Here is a 19,361-nt window from a genome sequence, read left to right on the forward strand (position 1 = left end):
TATATATATATATATATATATATATATATATATATATATATATATATATATATATATATATATATATAAAATGAGCTTTTTAAAGGCGCATTATTTCAAAATGGGTCAAAGTTGGGGCAGCTAACTTTTTTAGTTTTTAACAGAATGATACAACATCTCTTTAAAACAAGAAATGGCTTTGCGAAGGAAGTCTAAGGTAAAAAGTCCTAGCTATAAAAATATATAAATCTATAAAATAAAACTATAAAAATCAGTTTAAAAACATAAAAATTGCATTTTTTAAATGCATTTTTTATAAGATACATATTTACATTTTTTTATAAATTAAGATAAACTTATCTATTATCTTTGCATACAATGAAAATTAAAATGAAGGGTTTTATATTTAGGGAGAAAATTAAGTTTTAATACTGATAACATTTTAATGATAAAAAAGTGCTGTTTTTGGTCATTTTCAAACAAAAATTATCAATTAAATCTATTAATTCAGTACTTATTTTTTTATACCGTTAGAAATATAAGAAACTGTTGTAAATACTTAACTAATAACATTGTTTAAATTTCGCTACTCAAAAAACTATATTTTGGCCAAATTTCAAGTGTTTCTGAATCACTGTGCCACGAGTTGACAGTTATTTTTAACACTTCTTTGCCGTAGAATGCAAAAAGGCGATTGTGACGGAAATAACAGTTTTTCGGACTAAATTTAAGCTAACGCGGGAAATTGTCAAATTAACTCTGAGATAATATTGCTAGATAATACATGCTAATAGGAAGTTTCTGATGGATACTGTTAATGATTTTATCGACGATAGTTATCGTGGTAAGGTTTGTCGACTAATGTTTTATCGTGTTTTTTTTTTTATATCATAATTTTCTGATCGATTTTTCTGAATGAAAACATTACACTAAAAAAATTATTTCTTTTATGAAATCTGTACACTAAAAGTAAATAAACTTTGGTTAAACATAAAAGAGCTATAAACCCTTTTGTTACTAATAAAATTTTATTTCCTCTGTTTTTAATTTCAAAATCTTGTTGTTTCATCTAAATTACTGCTTTGTTGTTTATAAAAAATTTCTTGTTTATATCATTTTTTGCATTGTCGTTTGGAAAAAGTTGCTATGTTGTTTGGAGAAAACTGCTTGATTATATAATATCTTTAACTAATGCAATGTCAACTTATTTGAATAGTTTATTAATGTATTAAGTACTATTAAGTATTATTTTACTTTTCAACGTCATTGATGTGAAAATGGGTAATACTAAAAATCAGGGATATGAAGTTCCAAAAAAGACTCCGAATTTGAATGTCACAGAAAGATTACTTCTTCCTAATTATTGGTATCCAGGTATCCAAAACACTTAATGACTATTATTGGTAAAAAAAAAAATTAAGACTTTTAGGTTAGTGGATCAATCACTTGTTGAACCTGGAGTCCTTAGATATAATGTTGGTAAGGACTCCAGGACTCCAGGCTTAATAACAATATGTTCCAAGTCATTAAATTTAATGAGTTTTTTTTATATAGCAGATCATAAGTCAACCAATATGATCAGAGGTTCTGGAGACCAGAAACCAGGAAAAAATTGAGATATAAAGTCGGAGTCCTTTTGGGACTCCGCATCCCTGTTAAAAATAAATGTGTGTAAAAATTTCAAACAATTTTTATAGATGATTATTATATATTGGAATCATTGGAATGAGGCTAATATCAGTATAACAATAGTGAAAATTTTCTAACAAAATAAAAATTCTACAAGAAGTTATGGACATTTAGGCGACAAAATTTTATTAAAAGGATTGCAAAATAAAACTGCTACCAAATTTAAAATGCCACGGTAGTTTTGTTATGGAACTTTGTTTTTATTTGTTCAATATTTTGCTTTAATTACAATATTTTAACTTAAGTTAATATTCTGCTACAAAAAATGGTGTCTACTATATAATCTTTTTCAATAAAATTTCGCATGAAAATAGAAAATATTTTTTCAAAGCGGGTCCAGTAAATTAAAAGAAAAACCCTAACTCACCATCGATATTAGTTTTATATCTGATCAATAAAGAACTTTTTCAAATGAGTAAGTTCAATATTAGCAGTGATAACAAGAAAAAAAAAAAAGTCCAACTAATCTTATTTTAAAAAGTAACATGTTTATATGAAATTATAACAAATAGCATGAGAAAATAGGTCTTACAACACATAAAATGTTTTGATTGCAAAATCATTATCATAAATTTTTTTTTTTATAAACATCTTCGCTTCCAATAAGGCTGCAAGCAACCACTAATCAAAGTTGGAAGTTACTGGAAGAGAAAAGATAAAGATTGTAGTGCAAGATAACGATTGACGGACGTCTTATAGGATTGCAAATTATATGAATCAGGAAAGCAAGATAAAGGAAGCGAATTCCAAAGAGCTGATATTCGAGGGAAAAAACTAGATAAATAAGAGTTTTTGGAGCACTTAGGAACAGTCACAGAAAAAGGATGAGACTTAATTGAATGACGAGTAACACGAGAATGAATTTTAATAGATGGCACAAAAAACACTAACTCTTTAGAGCAGTGCCCATTATAGTATCTGTAGAAAAAAGAAAGAAAAGCAACATTACAATAATGTGATAATGGTTGGAGGTTGGTTGCAAGAGCAGGTCCAACAATGTTTACAATGCATTTTTGCACCTTATCTAAAGGAGAAAAGGCATCATTATAAGATCCGCCCCAGATATGGCAACAGTATTCCATACAAGGCCGGATTTGAGATTTATAGAGAATAGAATTCAAAGTAAGAAAGTGTTGAGCTTGATAAAGAGATGCAACCTTAGCAGATGCTAATTTTGCAACTGATTTGATATATGGTTTCCAAGAAAGATTGGAAGTAAGAGTTAATCCTAGAAGATGAAGAGTAGATGACTCATCGAGTATATCACCGTTCATAAATATAGGAAGATCTAAATTATTGCGATAACGATTGGCTGAAAAAAATTGAGTTTTATCTGTATTGAAGTTCACCAGCCACTGTGAGCCCCATGCTGTAGCAGAAGTGAGATCCTTTTCAAGCTCAAATGCCCCCTCCAAGCAATCAGAGAGTTTTGGTTTCTTATCACGACAAGAATAAATGGTAGTATCATCAGCAAAAAATGCCACCTTTATATGAGAATATCTGGAAGATCATAAATGTAAATTAAAAAGAGTATAGGTCCAAGCATAGAACCTTGAGGAACAGCTGAAGTTACAGAATAAGAAGAAGAGTGCTGTCCATCAAGGACAACTTTTATACTATGATTGGAAAGAAAGAATTCAATAATCTAAGATGTTGCCAGAAATACCATAAGAAGAAAGCTTATGGAGAAGACCAGCATGTCAAACTTTATCAAAAGCTTTTGAAATAATAAGAGCGATGGCCTCAACCTCTCCACCTTTATCTATTGCACGATAAAATCAGTTATTACTGTTAGCAAATCAGCTGTAGAACGAGAAGATCGAAATCCGTATTGATGATCAGAAAGTAAGTTATTAGATTCAAGATGAGAAATTAAGTGTTTGTTAATTAAAGATTCAAAAACCTTGCTTATGATAGGAAGAAGAGTAATGGGACGGTAGTTGGACAAATCAGATTGCTCTCCAGAATTTTTGAAGATAGTGATAACAGGTGCCACTTTCCAGCAGACTGGAAAACAAGACTCTGATAAGCACTTGTTGAATAGTTTTAAGAGTACAGATGACAGCTCCGTAGAACACTTCTGCAAGACAATAACAGGTATTTTGTCCAGGCCACAAGCTGTAGAAGAGTTTAAGCAGTAAATTACTTTAGATACAGAAGCTGGAGTGATATGAATGTCAAACAATGGATCAACCTGTTTGTTGGTAATATCAGGTAGAACGCAACTAGTGGAATCAAGAGATAATACTGATGAAAAGTTTTTAGCAAATAATTCAGCTTTTTCTTTAGGTGAGGTGATAAAGTCTGAACCATACAAGAGAGGTGGAATTAAAGATTTTCCAGAAGTCAGGAGAGCCTTATTTTTGAGATAAGATACAAGATTTCATGACCTTAGAATAGCGGGCTTTGGCGGTAGACAAAACCTTTTTACAATGGTTTCTAGCAGTAACAAACAGACATCTGTTTTCTGGAGAGTTGTTTTGCTGATAAATATGGAAGTAACGGTTTCAATTGGCAATCGCAGCAGCACAGTGTGAGGAAAACCATGGAGGAGAGTGAGGCTTGACCTGGAATCATCAAGAGGGAACAAAAGATTTCATGCCAGCCTGAATCCACGAAGTTATGTAAGAAGCACATTTGTCGACAGGAAGACAAAAGATTTCTACCCAAGGGCCATCACAAAGAAAGTCAAGGAAAGAATCCCAGTCAGCTTTACTGTAGTTGTAAGAGATACGATAATAAGAAGAATGAGATATTAGCTTTAGAGAGATCAAACTGTGATCAGAAGCACCTAAGGGTGAATGTGGAAAAAGTGAGCACTGATTTCGTCAATATGATCAGAAATAACATCGAACAGAGTGCAGTCTTGAAATGTAGGAAAGCGATATAGAACAAAGAGAAAGACAATAGAGTGAAGTGGTGCTAAACGAAAGCACATAAAAGAATAGTCTGTGGATTCAAACCTAGTTTGCCGACAAATAGGTGAATTCTTATGAATGTAAATGCCTGGGCCAAGCATGTGACTATTGGAGTCTTTACAATCTAAAGGAAGATAACCATCAACACTAAGATCACAAGATGAGACAGCTAAGCTCAAATTAGTCTTACAAAGAGCTGGTGAACTTTGCAAGAGATAAGACTCAACAGAAGAAAAGTTACCACAAATATTCGTGAATGGTTTAGAGAACTTGGTGATGACAATGGTTTTTTGTGTTTTAATAGTTTTTGGTACTTTATTCATTTTCAAATTTGTTGAAGAACTTGGCTCAACGCATAGATTGTACTCGGTCACTTAATAATAGTCCAAGTAATTGCCTCATTACTATTAACAAACCCTAAGTCGTAACAAAGGGTTCCAAATGTGGCCTCCGCAATGCACACCAAAAGTACAAACAGAGACACCATCCATATGCAACATGGCACTGTTAATTCTTTGATATTTTTCAGCTGTTGATGGAATCAGCTTCTCTTAGAGCTACCACAGAGTTCAGGAAACCTGACTACCAGCCGGCCTCAGAACCATAAAACTGACTTTTAGAGCTGTACCCTCATTAAGATAATAGAATGAGTTGCCTAGTCATAAAAACAGAGACACAAACAAAACCTATGCATTGAGTCAAGAAGATCCAGCATTCAACATCCTAAACTGGAAACAATATATTAAAATTACATTTGCGATAGCCTATTAGATGAAGAAAGGGTGTGAGGCTGGTCAACAGATAAAATCTGTTTACCCCTTAAGTCTTTGTCTAGGAGGCCTTCTGCAAGACGTAGCTGGATGCATTTAACATCTGCCCAAGATGAGTATTTTTATCAAGACACCATCTCTAGCCTTTACTCAACTAAGAGCCCCAAGGCAGGGGGTGTTTTAAGTCGAAGTTTGCATCTCCTAGCCTTGGCCTTAAAAGCCGTATCCTACAAGGCAGCAGGACATGAAGCAGATTGTACTGGGTTACATGTTACCATTCTGCTTGTAAATTTTTAGTTACTAGACATGGCTGACAAAGTATTACTTCTAGTTCTTTTATTTTCTTCCATGGCTATTTATAACTAGAATATTAAGATAAAGAAGCTGGAGCCAACAGAAATTTTATGGCTCTGAATGAAAATACGAATGAAAATTATGGCTCTGAAATTTGGCAATGAAAATTATGGCTCTGAATGAAATGACAATGAAAATTATGGCAATGAAAACAATGGCAAGGAAAATTATGGCTCTGAATGAAAATACGAATGATACATGCATACCTATATACATTGAAACAAAAATTGATTATATACTTTGATAATGTATTTTATCAATAGAACATTTTGTGCAAACTGCTTCAGGATTGTCAAATGTCAAGAAAAATTAAATTGACATGCATCAGATTTTATTGTGAAGACTTGATGGTTTAGTATGATCATACTAAAAATTTAAACCTATGCAAAACAAAAATACTTTAGTTGCATTGAATTCTGTTAAATAAAATCAAAATTTTTCTTTTAATGCAATAAGATTTACACTTTACACAAAGATTTAATCATAAAAAGAAATGAAAGATTCTTTTTGTCTGTATAACAGGCCTTGTTATACATTGCTTAACCCATTAGCTCTTGGTAATTATGATGTTGTAAAATTATCTTTATTTTTAGTAATATTTAAGGACATTAATTTTTTTAAACTACCACTATAAATTACCGCAAAACAAGTTTATTTTTTAATTAAGAAAAACAAATCTATAAGTATTGTTTGGAAATATTAACAAAAAATATTATTTGTTGCAAAGAAAAAAAATTCAATTACGTTACAGTTTTTTTTTGTGACAAAGATTTAAGTTTCCAAGTATCATTTATTAAAAAATATATACCATTGCGCTTTCACTTACCTTAAAACAAAAAAAGCTAAACATACACTTTATGAATATTTTTGATGCAGTGTTATAAGTTATAAGAGGTTCCGAGTTCGATCCCCACCACGTCCCTGGTAGTACCGCGCTCAACTTGTTTCTCCGCGCAGCGGCCTTGTTCGTCAAGGTTCGTGTTTTGGAGTTATAGAGTTGAGAGAAGGTTATAACCACAATTAAGTAGCCTCCTCGTATGTAGTGGCCTTCTCGGCCTTGGGGAGGTGAATTAACATTAAAAAAAAAAAAAAAGTTATAATATGTTTACCAGGAATTTAATTTTTTGTAAAAAATAGAAAAGGAAGAACAAAAACTGAAAGAAAAAAAAATCTAATTCATTTAAATTTAAATAACTTTTTTAATCAAAATTCTTTATTGATTATAAGGAAATAGAAGTTTCTATTTTTATATTTTTGATATCATACAATCTGTTATTTATATAAAGCTGATGTAACTATTATAAAATATTATTTTTCTAAACTATTATTTTTTGCAAAATTAAACTTATAAATATAAATGATGTCATTGCAAGAGCTACATTGCTTCAAGCATAAATTCAAGCAAAAAAATTAATAATTGTTATATCCATAAAAAAAGTTTTTTTTTTTAAATCAGGGTTTCCAAAAAACCGCATTTATATAAAAATGCAGTTTTGGTTTTAATTAAAAAAAAAACTGCAGTTAACCGTGGTTTTCGGTTTTTCTTGTTAAATAATAAAACTTATGTAGGTTTATCTTGCATTGTTTATTAAAAAAGTATTTAAAACAAAGTGTTCTAACATGTTTATATTTCGAAATAAAACTTGGTACAACAAAAACTCTTGTTTATGCCATTTGATTTAATTTGTTAGTTTAGGCAAGAGTGATGCTATCTTTATTGAGAAATGCATTTAATTCATACGGCTGGTAAACTTTCTGATGTTGTACATGGTGCTTCAGCTTGTAGTGGTTCCTCATCATTAGAAGTCCAAAAAGCCTAAACACAAGTTTTCCAGCAAAATTTAAAGTATTTTTTAATGGAGCAACTAAAGGAACTTTTAGGCACCTTAACAATTGCATAACATTTCTGTTAATTTTTTCATTGACGCGATTTTGAATTTAAATGCAATAAAGATTCAATTGATGCATGAATTCATGAACACTATCTGCTGTCGATAACATTGCATCTTCTCTGCTAAGGAATTTCACTGCAAGATTTGCTAGTTCTAAACCGGCATGTAATAAAGCTAATGACTCAAAATCTAGTTTAAATTAAATGCTCTTGATTACATCAAGAGTATTTAATCCAGTAAATGTCTAGAATACACATTTTTTAGTTTTTAACTAAGGCACAGTCATTGAAAAAAGTGAATTCCAACGATGACGAACACCCAGATGCAGATCGATTTCTTTACCAAATTCCTCAGTAACTTTTTTCTTAAACTTTTGATTAGGAACTGATGAGATTTTTATAAATTTCACTACTTTTTGTGCATTCTTTATCATCATAAATTCTATGTTCATCCTTTTCTAAATCACTGTCCATTTCCGTGGAAATTGCTATGTTTGTGTCTTTATTTTTCTTATATAATGTTGCATAAACCAAGATGAATTGCATGATTAAAGCAAAACTAATCAACAAAGTCTGTTATTTGCATGAGCTTCTTGTTGATTGCTGCACCATCTTGAGTAGAACCTACTGCATCTCTTTTCATACAGAGACCAAATGATCCTTAATATTTTTTATTAAACTCTTAGCTGGATAGGAACCATAAATCCTAATGAGACCAGTTTTATAGGTTGACACCATTTTATTATTAATCGAAACACCATCTGTAGCTAGATCAGCTACAATTTCTTTTAAGGGATCCCCAAGTGCCGATACAAGTTGTATTCATATTATAGACAAACATTTTTAAGGAATAAAAATCTTTAATATAAAGAATAGGCCATCCTATTTGAGTATTTGAATACTTTATATTCCAATATATTTGCATGTTTTATTTGATATTTGGACATTTTTTTTTGGAATAATTTTGAATAATTTTGAAAATGAAAAGACATGTTAATCTTTCTATCAAAATACAATCTATATAAAAAAATAAAAATTTAATTACTTACTAATTTGATTTTTTATACGTTTCTATAATAAATAAACATTCATAAGACATTATACTAAAAACCCGCCAAAACCATTTTTAAAAAGTGATGGTTTTCATTTATATCGGTTTTGACAAAAAACCCGCGGTTTTTGATTATCGGTTAAAACCAATTGGAAACCCTATTTTTAATTATTAAAAAATAAACTCTTTATAAAATGTCGTTTAAAGTTTGTAATAATGTTTTTTCATTTTTTTTTGATAAAATCAATCGTTATAACAAAACAAACAAACACAATATAAAATATCAAAAGTGAAATAAAATTCAACTTGTACTATTTTTTATTTTTTTATAAATTATAATTATTTTTGTTATTGTTTGTTATGAGAAATTGTCTAAATAAATATTCTTGCTTTTGCAAGATGATAAATAAAAAAAATTTTATTAGGTTTTTTTATGATTTCTTTTTTTATGCGCCTATAACATCTTTTTTTTTTTTCTTTTACTGAACATTTTTGATGGAAAAGTTAAGTTAACTAAAATAAATAAAAATAAAATTTCCTTTGTTTTTTCTTTAGTTATTACATTTGTAAATAGTGCAAATATCAAACGCAATTGTCATGCAAACTTTTTTTACATAATTGCCATTCAAACTTCATAAGTGGTTTTTATAACGTTAATTAATCCTTTTATCTTACCACTTGTATGATTTCTTTAGACTTACTTAAATGTTAAAAAATGGCTTACTGATAATGGTAAATGGCTCAGCGCGTACATAAATGGCACGCCAGTTTAAGCTTTAAAACAAGGCCTGGTATAAGGATGTGATGCATAGTGGTGTAAAGCAAAAGCAATCACTTTGTAAGAGGAGTTCATTATGTCCAAGAGGAGTTAATTACGTCCTGGGGTTAAGAGTAATTAGGAAAATATAGTAGTATATATATATATATATATATATATATATATATATATATATATATATATATATATATATATATATATATATATATATATATATTGATATCCTTGACCATAATAGCTTCCTGGGCCTTATGGAGGTAAAGCATTGGACAAAAAAGGTGAGTATATATTTAAAAAAATCAGTGAAATAGGTGCTATGTTTATGTATTTTTCAATAATATCTCTTATTTTAAAGAATTTCATTATAAGTAATGTTTATTTAATTGCATATTTAATTCTGTTTCAAGATAATGATGATGATACTGACAGTAGTCAAACATATTCAACTTCCAGTAAAACAAAAGGAAAAAAGGTATGCAAAAAAAAATGGAAAAAGCAAAATAAACATGATGAGAATTCAACTGGAAAATCAAAACTAAATTTTAAATGCACTAATTTTATTAAGGTAAATATTTTTATTTTATTTTTAATCAAGAAAAATAAAGACTTTTAATTAATATTTTTTTCAGAACATTGACAATCATAAGTATCAAATAAGGATTATTTTTCATTTTTTCCTTACAAGACGAGGTTATTCTAGGAGAAATGAGGACATTTTCTAGATATATAACCCACAGTCCAAAGTTTTTTTATTTTTTAACTTTATTCTGATTCACTCTCAATAATTAAGTTGGTAGTTACTTGAAGAAGAAAAAAAGAACAAGGAAACAATTGACAGAAGACTTAAAAAGAGTAGGTTCTGTAAGTCAGGAAAACATAAAGATGGGAGAGAGTTCCAAAGGGTTGAATTGTAGGGGAAAAAATTAGACAAATAAAAGTTCTTATAGCATGCAGGGACAGATGTAGTAAAAGAATGACAAGTCAAGGGAGAATGAGTTTTGTTTAATGGAACTAAAAATGATAGCTGGCTAAAATAGTGACCATGATAGTATTTGTAGAAGAGATAAAGGAATGCAACTTTATGACAATGGGAGAAAAGCTCAAGCTCAACAGATTAAGCGGGTCCAAGTGCATTTACATTGCATTTTTGAACCTTGTCTAGAAGAGAAAGAGCATCATTAGAAGAACCAGCCTAAATATGACAACAGTATTCCATACAGGGATGAATAAGAGATATTTGAAGGTAGAGAGTGGTATCAGGAGTAAGAAAATAGGACGATAAAGTGAAGCAACCTTAGTGGATGCTAATGTAGCAATCAATTGTAAATATAGTTTCCATGAAAGGTCATTAGTTAGCAATAGTTCAAGAAGACATAAAGAAGAGGACTCAGTGAGAGGGTTGCCATTCATTAATATAGGAATGTCGACAGTAATGTGATAGTTGTTTGCAATAATTAACTGAGCTTTGTTGGAGTTTACAAGGTACTGTGAGCCCCAATCTGTTACAAAAGTGAGATCAGATTCAAGATCAGCAGTCTGTTCTAAGCGATTGAAAAGGGAAGACTTTTTGTCAAGACAGGAGTATAAAGTTGAGTCATCAGCAAAAAGAACTACTTTAGATGTAAGGTTGTCAGGAAGATCATTAATGTAGATAAAAAATAAAATAGGACTAAGGATAGAACCTTGAGGTGCCCCGAAATTACTGAAAATAAAGAAAAGTGTTGGCCTTCTTAAATATAGCGGTTAGAAAGAAATGATTTGATAATCTCAAAAACTTTCCCAGATACACCATATGAAACAAGCTTATGGAGAAGACCAACATGCCAAAATTTGTTGAAAGCCTTAGATAAGTCAAGAGCAATAGCCTTAGCCTCTCCGCCTCCATCTAATACATGATAAAATCTTTCAGCCACAACAGTTAGTAAGTCAGCCGTAGAGTGAGTGGATTGAAAACCATATTGATTGCCTGACAGCATGTTATTTGACTCAAGATGGGGTGTGAGAAATTTTTTATCAAAGACTCAAAGACCTGGCTAATAATAGAAAGAAGACTGATTGGACAATAATTGGAGGGGTCAGAATGTTTACCGGAGTTTTTGAAAATTGCAACAACAGATGCCATTTTCCAGCAGGCAGGTAATTAAGAGTTTAATCAAGATATGACTTTAGCAACGAAAGCTGGTATGATTTGAATGTCTAACAATGTGTTAACGTGTTTAATTGTAATGGAAGGAAGAGAATCGCCATAAGATTCATGAATCAAATTAGAAGAAAAGTTCTTTGCAAATAGTTCAGTTTTATTTTTGGGAGAGATAATAAGATCAGTCCCATGAATAAAAGATGGAATGTTAGACCTTACTTTGTTAACAACACTGTTGAATATTTTCCAAAAGTCTCTAGAGCTTAACTTCTGAGATAAGATAGAAGAAGTAATCAACTGAGAATAATGGAGCTTAGCATCTGACAGCACCTTTTTACATCAAATTCTTGTAATAATAAATAGCTGTTTGTTCTCAAGAGAGTTATTTAAAAAAGATACAAATGATTATGAATAGATATTGCAACTGCACCAGAGGATGAAACCATAGAGTAGAATAAGGCTTGAATTTGAACCAACAAGAAAGATTAAAAGCATCCATTCCTGCCTGAATCCTTGAGGTTACGTTGGAGGTGCATTTATCAGCTGAAAGGGAAAAGACTTCAGCCAAAGGACCACCTCAATGATAATCACAAAGAGTCCTAGTCAGCTTTAGGGTAGTAGTAAGTAGCGCAATGATGAGGTTAGCGCAATGTGAGTCCGAAAATGAATACAAGATTAAAGATTTAATCATTGAGATCGATGGATGGTCAGAACCACCAAAGTGAGAAAAAGGAGAATTAACAGAGAAATTATATCTAAATGGGTGCATTAGAAGAAGGAGAACAGGAAAGAACAAAGAAAAAGATAGTAGAGTAAAGAGGTGCTAAGCTGAAGCACATAAAAGAATGGTCAAAGGATTCAAGCCCAATTTCATAACAAAAAGTTGAATTGATGCATATGTATACCCCTAAGCCAAGCATGTAACTATTGGAGTATTTACGAATAAAAGGATATTACCCACCAACACTGAGATCAGAAAAAGGAATATCAGAATTTAAACTCTCAAATAAATAAATTTAAATTCTCAAATAAATAAAGTCTCATAAAGAGCAAGCAAGTCTGGTGAATTTTGCAAGAGGTAAGAATCAACAGATAGAAGGTTGCTTCGCAGACAACCCAAATTTTTTTTTTTTTTTTTTTTTACATCTTTACTTTCAACAAGACTGCAAACAACCACTAATTAGAGTTGGAAGTTACTGGAAGAGAAAAGATGAAGATTGTAGAGCAAGATATCGATTGACAGACGACTTGAAGGATTGCAAATTATATGAATCAGGAAAGCAAGATGAAGGAAGTGAATTTCAAAGAGCTGATGTTCGAGGAAAAAAACTAGATAAATAAGAGTTTTTGGAGCACTTCAGATCAGTCACAGAAAAAGGATGAGACTTAATTGAATGACTAGTAACACCAAAATGAATTTTAATAGATGGCACAAAAGACGCTAACTCTTTAGAGCAGTTCCCATTATAGCATCTGTAGAAAAGAGAAAGAAAAGCAACATTACAATGATGTGGTAATGGTTGGAGGTTAGTTGCAGGAGCAGGTCCAACTATGTTTACAATGCATTTTTGCACCTTGTCTAAAAGAGAAAGGGCATCATTATAAGATCCGCCCCATATGGCAACAGTATTCCAGACATATGGCAACAGTATTCCATATGGCAACAGTATTCCTTACAATGATATGGCAACAGTGTTCCATACAAGGCCGGATTTGAGATTTATAGAGATAGAGAATAGAATCCGAAGTAAGAAAGTGTTGAGCTGGATAAAGAGATGCAACCTTAGCAGATGCTAATTTTGCAATCGATTTGATACATGTTTCCAAGAAAGATCGAAAGAAAGAGTTAATCCTAGAAGATGAAGGGTAGATGACTCATGGAGTACATCACCGTTCATAAACATAAGAAGATCTAAATTATTGCGATCATGATTGGCTGAAAAAATTGAGTTTTATCTGAATTAAAGTTCACCAGCCACTATGAGCCCCATGCTGTAGTAGAAGTGAGATCCTTTTCAAGCTCAAATGCCCCCTCCAAGCAATCAGAGAGTGTTGGTTTCTTATCACGACAAGAATAAATGGTAGTATCATCTGCAAACAATGCCACCTTAGATGTGAGAATATCTGGAAGATTGCTAATGTAAATTTAAAAAAGTATAGGGCCAAGGATTGAATCTTTAGGAACCCCTGAAGTTACAGAATAAGAAGAAGAGTGCTGTCCATTGAGGACAACTTTTATACTACGATTGGAAAGGACTCAATAATCTTAAAGATGTTACCAGATACACTGTAAGAAGAAAGCTTATGGAGAAGACCAGCATGCCAAACTTTATCAAATGCTTTAGAAATGTCAAAAGCGATTGCCTTAACTTCTCCACTTTTATCTAATACACGATAAAACCTATCGGTTATTACTGTTAGCAAATCAGCTGTATAATGAGAAGATCGAAGTCCATATTGATGATCAGAGAGTAAGTTATTACATTCAAGATGAGAAATTAAGTATTTGTTAATTTCAAAAACCTTGCTTATGATAGGAAGAAGACTAATGGGACGGTAGTTAGACGAAACAGATCGCTCTCCAGAATTTTTGAAAATAGGGATAACAGATGTCGCTTTCCATCAGGCTGAAAAACAAGACTCTGATAAGCACTTGTTGAATAGTTTTGAGAGTATAGACGGCAGCTCCAGAAAACATTTCTGCATGACTATAACAAGTATGTTGTCCAGGCCACAAGCTGTAGAAAAGTCCGGGCAGTAAATTACTTTAGATGCAGAAGCTGGAGTGATACGAATGTCAAGCAAAGGGTCAACCTGTTTGACGGCTATTTCAGGTAGAATGCAACTAGTTGAATCAAGAGACGATATTGATGAAAAGTTCTTAGCAAACAATTCAGCTTTGTCTTTAGTTAAGGTGACAAAGTCTGAACCATATTGGAGAGGTGGAACAACAGATTTGTCGTTATTATTGAAACTATTTAAGATTTTCCAGAAGTCACGAGAGCCTAATTTTTGTGATGAAATATGAGATTTCATGACCTGAGAATAGCGGGCTTTGGCGGTAAACAAAACCTTTTTACAATGGTTTCTAGCAGTAATAAACAGACGTCTGTTTTCTGGAGATTTGTTTTAGAGATAGATATAAAAGTAATGGTTTTGATTGGAAATCGCAGTAGCACAATGTCAGGAAAACTATGGGAAAGTGTGAGGCTTGATCTGGAATCATTGAGAGGGAGTAAAAGATTCCATGACAGTCTGAATCTACAAAGTTATGTAAGAAGCACATTTGTCAACAGGAAGACGAATGATTTCTACCCAAGGGCCATTACGAAGAAAATCACGGAAAAAATCCCAGTCAGCTCTAAGGTAGTTGTAAGAGGTATGGTGATAAGGGGATTCAGATGATGAAGAAGAATGAGATAATAGTTTTAGAGAGATCAACATGTGATCAGAAGCACTTAAGGGGGAATGTGGAGAGACTAAGCACTGACTAGGATCAGAAACAAGACGTAAGTTGAGTAGAGAAGGTAAATGATTCGGGTTGTTTGGAAAGCGAGTTCAAAAGTTGACTATTTGAGTTGGGGATTGTAAAAGGCAAAAGTTGTGGGTTTTAATGGCTGCAGAGTCACTGACACTATAGCCAAGCCATTTAGTTTGATAGGCATTAAAGTCACCAACAACAACAATATTAGTTGATGGATAAAGAGAGAGGGCTTGGTCAATATGATCAGATATAACATCAAAAAGAGTGCAGTCTTGAGATGAAAAAGAGCTAAACTGGAAACAATGAAATAAAAATACATCTGCTCCAGCCTAATAGATGAAGAAAGGGTGCGAGGCTGGTCAACAGATAAAATCTGTTTACCCTTTAAGCCTTTGCCTAGGAGGTCTTCTTTAAGACAGCAGTCGAATGCATTTAATATCTGCCCAAGATGAGTATTTTTATTGAGACACCATCTCTAGCCATTACTCAACCAAGAGCCCCAGGGCTGGGGATGTTCTATGTTGGAGTTGGCATCTCCTAGCCTTTGTTTAAAAAGGGGTATATTATAAGGCAACAGGACATGAAGCAGTATTAGTAAAAGATATATTAAAACAGTTAGGTGGTGGGGATGGTTTTTTATGTTTAATATTTTGATACACTTATTGCATAATTTAAGTTTAATAAAAATTTAACTCATTCATAGATAGAGCACAGCCTCTTAAACAATGAGCTATGCAATTTTCTCAGTCCTGTTAATTAACCCTTTCAGGGCTCGAATTAAGCGTATCGCGAATCGCGATTACTTTTCGCACCTTCGCAATTACTTTTCCTTTAAATTTGTTTTTTCGCGATCTTTCTTTTTTTCGTGATTATTCTTTTTTTATTTTAGAAGATTGATACTCTATTCGTGAATATTTAGCGTTCTTTTACAGTATAAAACTGCAGTGACTTCTGTAACGATAATTTTTTTTTAAAGCGTAGCATAAAGTAAAAGAAAGAAAAATAAAAGATTTAGAAAATCAATTAGCAAAAATGTTCAAATGCAGGAAAAAGACTGATTGTTTAAGGAAGGAAAAATTTATAAAAAACAAACAATTAAATACCTATTCGAATCTAGAGTACAAGCTAATTATTGCAAATATTACCATATGTATGGAAGGCTGTTTTCAATCTCTCCAAAAATCAACATTGTTTATAGATTTGGTAGCTTTACTTGACATTTATAACTGGCTGTTAAATGTGAATGATGGAACTTTTGGCGATGAAGCTATCGCTGAAGTTGTTGAACATTTTTCTGAATTTTTAATTGGTGTAGGATGTGATTTGAATAATATACTTCATGAGTAGATCATTTTAAAAGCATACATGTTTCCCATCATAAGTAACAATCAAAATGATTATTATTTGAAAATTTGGGAAATTGTTTTTTCCAAATCAAATTTGGTCAAAGAATGCCGAAATATTCTTGATATTTTTGAGCTATTTTTAATTTGTCCTTTTACAAATGCGAAAGTAGAACAAATGTTTTCATGTGTGAATCGCATAAAAAATGACTGGAGAAGTTGTCTTAGACGAGATCTCTTAAAATCTATACTTCGGATAAGTTAAGAAGGTCCTGAGATTGACAAATTTAAACCTGATACTGCTAAGGACGAATGGTATAATGATAAAGTTAGATGATTATCAGCAAATTTTCATCATTATCCGGAAAAAAGAAAAAGAAAGTCAGGAAAAACAGACACATTTTTTTCTTAAAAAATGTGTCTAAATAACAGTTTTAGTAAAAACTTTTATTAAAAAATACATTGAATAAAAAGGCAAAAGATAGCAAAAGAAATAAATAGCAAAAGAAATATCATGGGAATTTGATAAGGTTACTTAAATAAGAAAACTTGCTTAATAAGAATTTAATTATCATTCTTGTTTGTGATTGTGCGGGTTTTCGTGAAAATGTTAAGTTTTAACATTTGATCGCGATAATGTTTTCGTCATTTTTAATAGTTTTTTATAACTGTTTCAAATTTATGGATTCTTTTGTTAGAGTTTTAAATAATTTTTTTTACTGTTTAAAATTTATAGAAAATTAAATATTCTAGTTGTTTTAAACAGTTTAAAATATGTAAATAAAATAGAAAATGAAATAATTAATTAAAAGAAGATTATATCAAGTTCATTGATTTTACAAAAATACCGCTGTTAGATTTAATGCAATATTTTTTTTTTTTTTTTTTTGTTATTTCACCTCCCTAAGGCCCAGAAGGCCACTACAGATGAGGAGGCTACTTAATTGTGGTTATAACCCTCTCTCAACTCTATAACTCCGAAACACGAACCTTGACGAACAAGGCCGCTGCGCGGAGAAACAAGTTGAGCGCGGTACTACCAGGGACGTGGTAGGGATCGAACTCGGAACCTCTCGCTTATGAAGCGAGCGCACTACCACTACACCACTACTGCATATAATAATAGTAATAATGTAAATATAATTAAAGCTACTTTACAACCGCTGAACGTAAATGTTATAACATCTTATGCAAAAATGAGACTTATTATATATGTTATTATAAATAAGTTAAAATAAATAATGCCCCTCCCCTCCGGCGGGAGTGGAGGAGGGGTTATGAGCAACAAAAAAATTGCGATTAGATTTTATTACGTTAATTCGAGCCCTGCCTTTGTCATAAAGCTGGGCTCCTTCTTTGACCTAGACAATGAAGAAGCCCTATTTTATGACCAAAAGTATCAAAAGCATTAACAGGGACACCAACTATGTGCAACATGGCACTGTTAATACTCTTGTATTATGCAGCTGTTGTCGGAATCAGCCTCTCTGAGAGCTATCACAGTGTTTGGGAAACTTACTACCGGCTGGCCTCAGAACCATTAAACTGAGTTTTTGAGCTGTACTCTCATTAGGAGATACAGGAAGAGTTGCTTAGCCACTATCAAGGAGGCGCAAGCAAAAACCTATAAGAAAAGTCAAGAATTCATCATCCTATGCAGGAAACAATGTAACTTAGGTTTATAAAAACTGGGACAATGACAACCCTTGCCTAATCATAGTTCAGCATCTATCTATTAGTGTTCACCAAATCAGCTGAGTCAGAAATTAAGAAATGCAGAAGTTATAAGCTTTAGTGCCAGCAGGGTCAGTGGTGTTAGAACCAAGCCATTCAGTGTGATGAGCATTTAAGTAACCAATAACAACAAATTTGTCTGAAGGTGAAATAGAAAGGGCACATTCAATTTGATCAGAAATTACACCTAAAAGAGTGCTGTCTTGAGAAGAAGGAAAATGATAAAGAATAAAGAGAAAGGTACTAGAGTAAAATGGTGTTAAGGGTAAGGGATTCAAACGTAATTTCTCAATAAGTAGGTTAGTTGATGTATAAGTATACACTCAAGTCATGCATGTTGCTATTAGAGTCTTTGCTAAATAAAGGATAGTACCCATCAAACTGAGATCTTAACAAGGAACAGCTAAATTTAAATTTGTCTCACAAAGCGCAAGCAAATCTGGTGAATTTTGCAAGAGGTAAGATTCAACTGATGGAAGATTACTTTGCAGACCACGAATATTTGTGAAAGATATGTTGAAACAGTTAGGTGGGGATGGTTATTTGTTTTATATTTTGGTTTACTTTAGGCATGATTTAAGTTTGAAGATATTCAAACTTAAATCATACATTAATAGATAGAGCACAGTATCCCAAGCAAAAGTTTTATTTGATCATGGTTTAAAAAATGATCTTCATAGCCTGCGTAAAAATGATCTAGGTGTTTAAGCTTCGTATAAATCTTTATTATTCATTATGAGTTCATTAGTGATTTCATAATGAATAATGCAGATATTATATATCAAAATAATATTTATTACTTATTCTGTCAAACTCATATTTATTACTTATTCTATCAGATATTTATTAAAGCAGTCAATATTTTATGAAGTTTAAACTTAATTCTAACAATTTGTTATTCTAGAAGTGCTAATATATCTCTTTTAACTTTAATTTACCTTGCATTGGTTTAGTTGTCTTTTATGTAATAAATACTTCAGCTGCTTTTCTTTAAGTCTGTGAATTTGGGACAAAAGTCAAAACCTGAATGTTTTCTCTTATATTTGAATCAATCAATTAAACACAATCAATCAAAAATATTGTTTGAAAGTTAAGTATTAATTTCTCAGATCCACTTATATATTCAAAGTAAAAATAGTCTGCTAAAGTTAGAAATATGATTTAAGAATCATCATCAGCTGTTTTTTACAAATATTACACAATTACTATTAGTGAATACTTAATAATCTT

The 19,361-nt window shown here is 31.7% G+C and overlaps 1 protein-coding gene across 3 annotated transcripts in view; it reads left to right on the top strand.

Annotated features, from left to right (window-relative positions):
- Positions 1-671: 671 nt before the first annotated feature.
- The window catches only part of LOC100208672 (polycomb protein eed-A), a 69,669-nt gene continuing 50,979 nt past the window's right edge, over positions 672-19,361 (top strand). For all 3 annotated transcript variants that reach the window (XM_065793884.1, XM_065793883.1, XM_065793885.1), the window contains exons 1-2: positions 672-823; positions 9,838-9,995. In XM_065793884.1, coding sequence (XP_065649956.1) covers positions 784-823; positions 9,838-9,995 — 198 coding nt within the window. In that variant the 5' untranslated portion in view covers positions 672-783. The remainder of the gene's footprint in view (positions 824-9,837; positions 9,996-19,361) is intronic.

The sequence above is a fragment of the Hydra vulgaris genome, chromosome 03, assembly GCF_038396675.1.
Source record: "Hydra vulgaris chromosome 03, alternate assembly HydraT2T_AEP".
NCBI classification, from domain to species: domain Eukaryota; kingdom Metazoa; phylum Cnidaria; class Hydrozoa; order Anthoathecata; family Hydridae; genus Hydra; species Hydra vulgaris.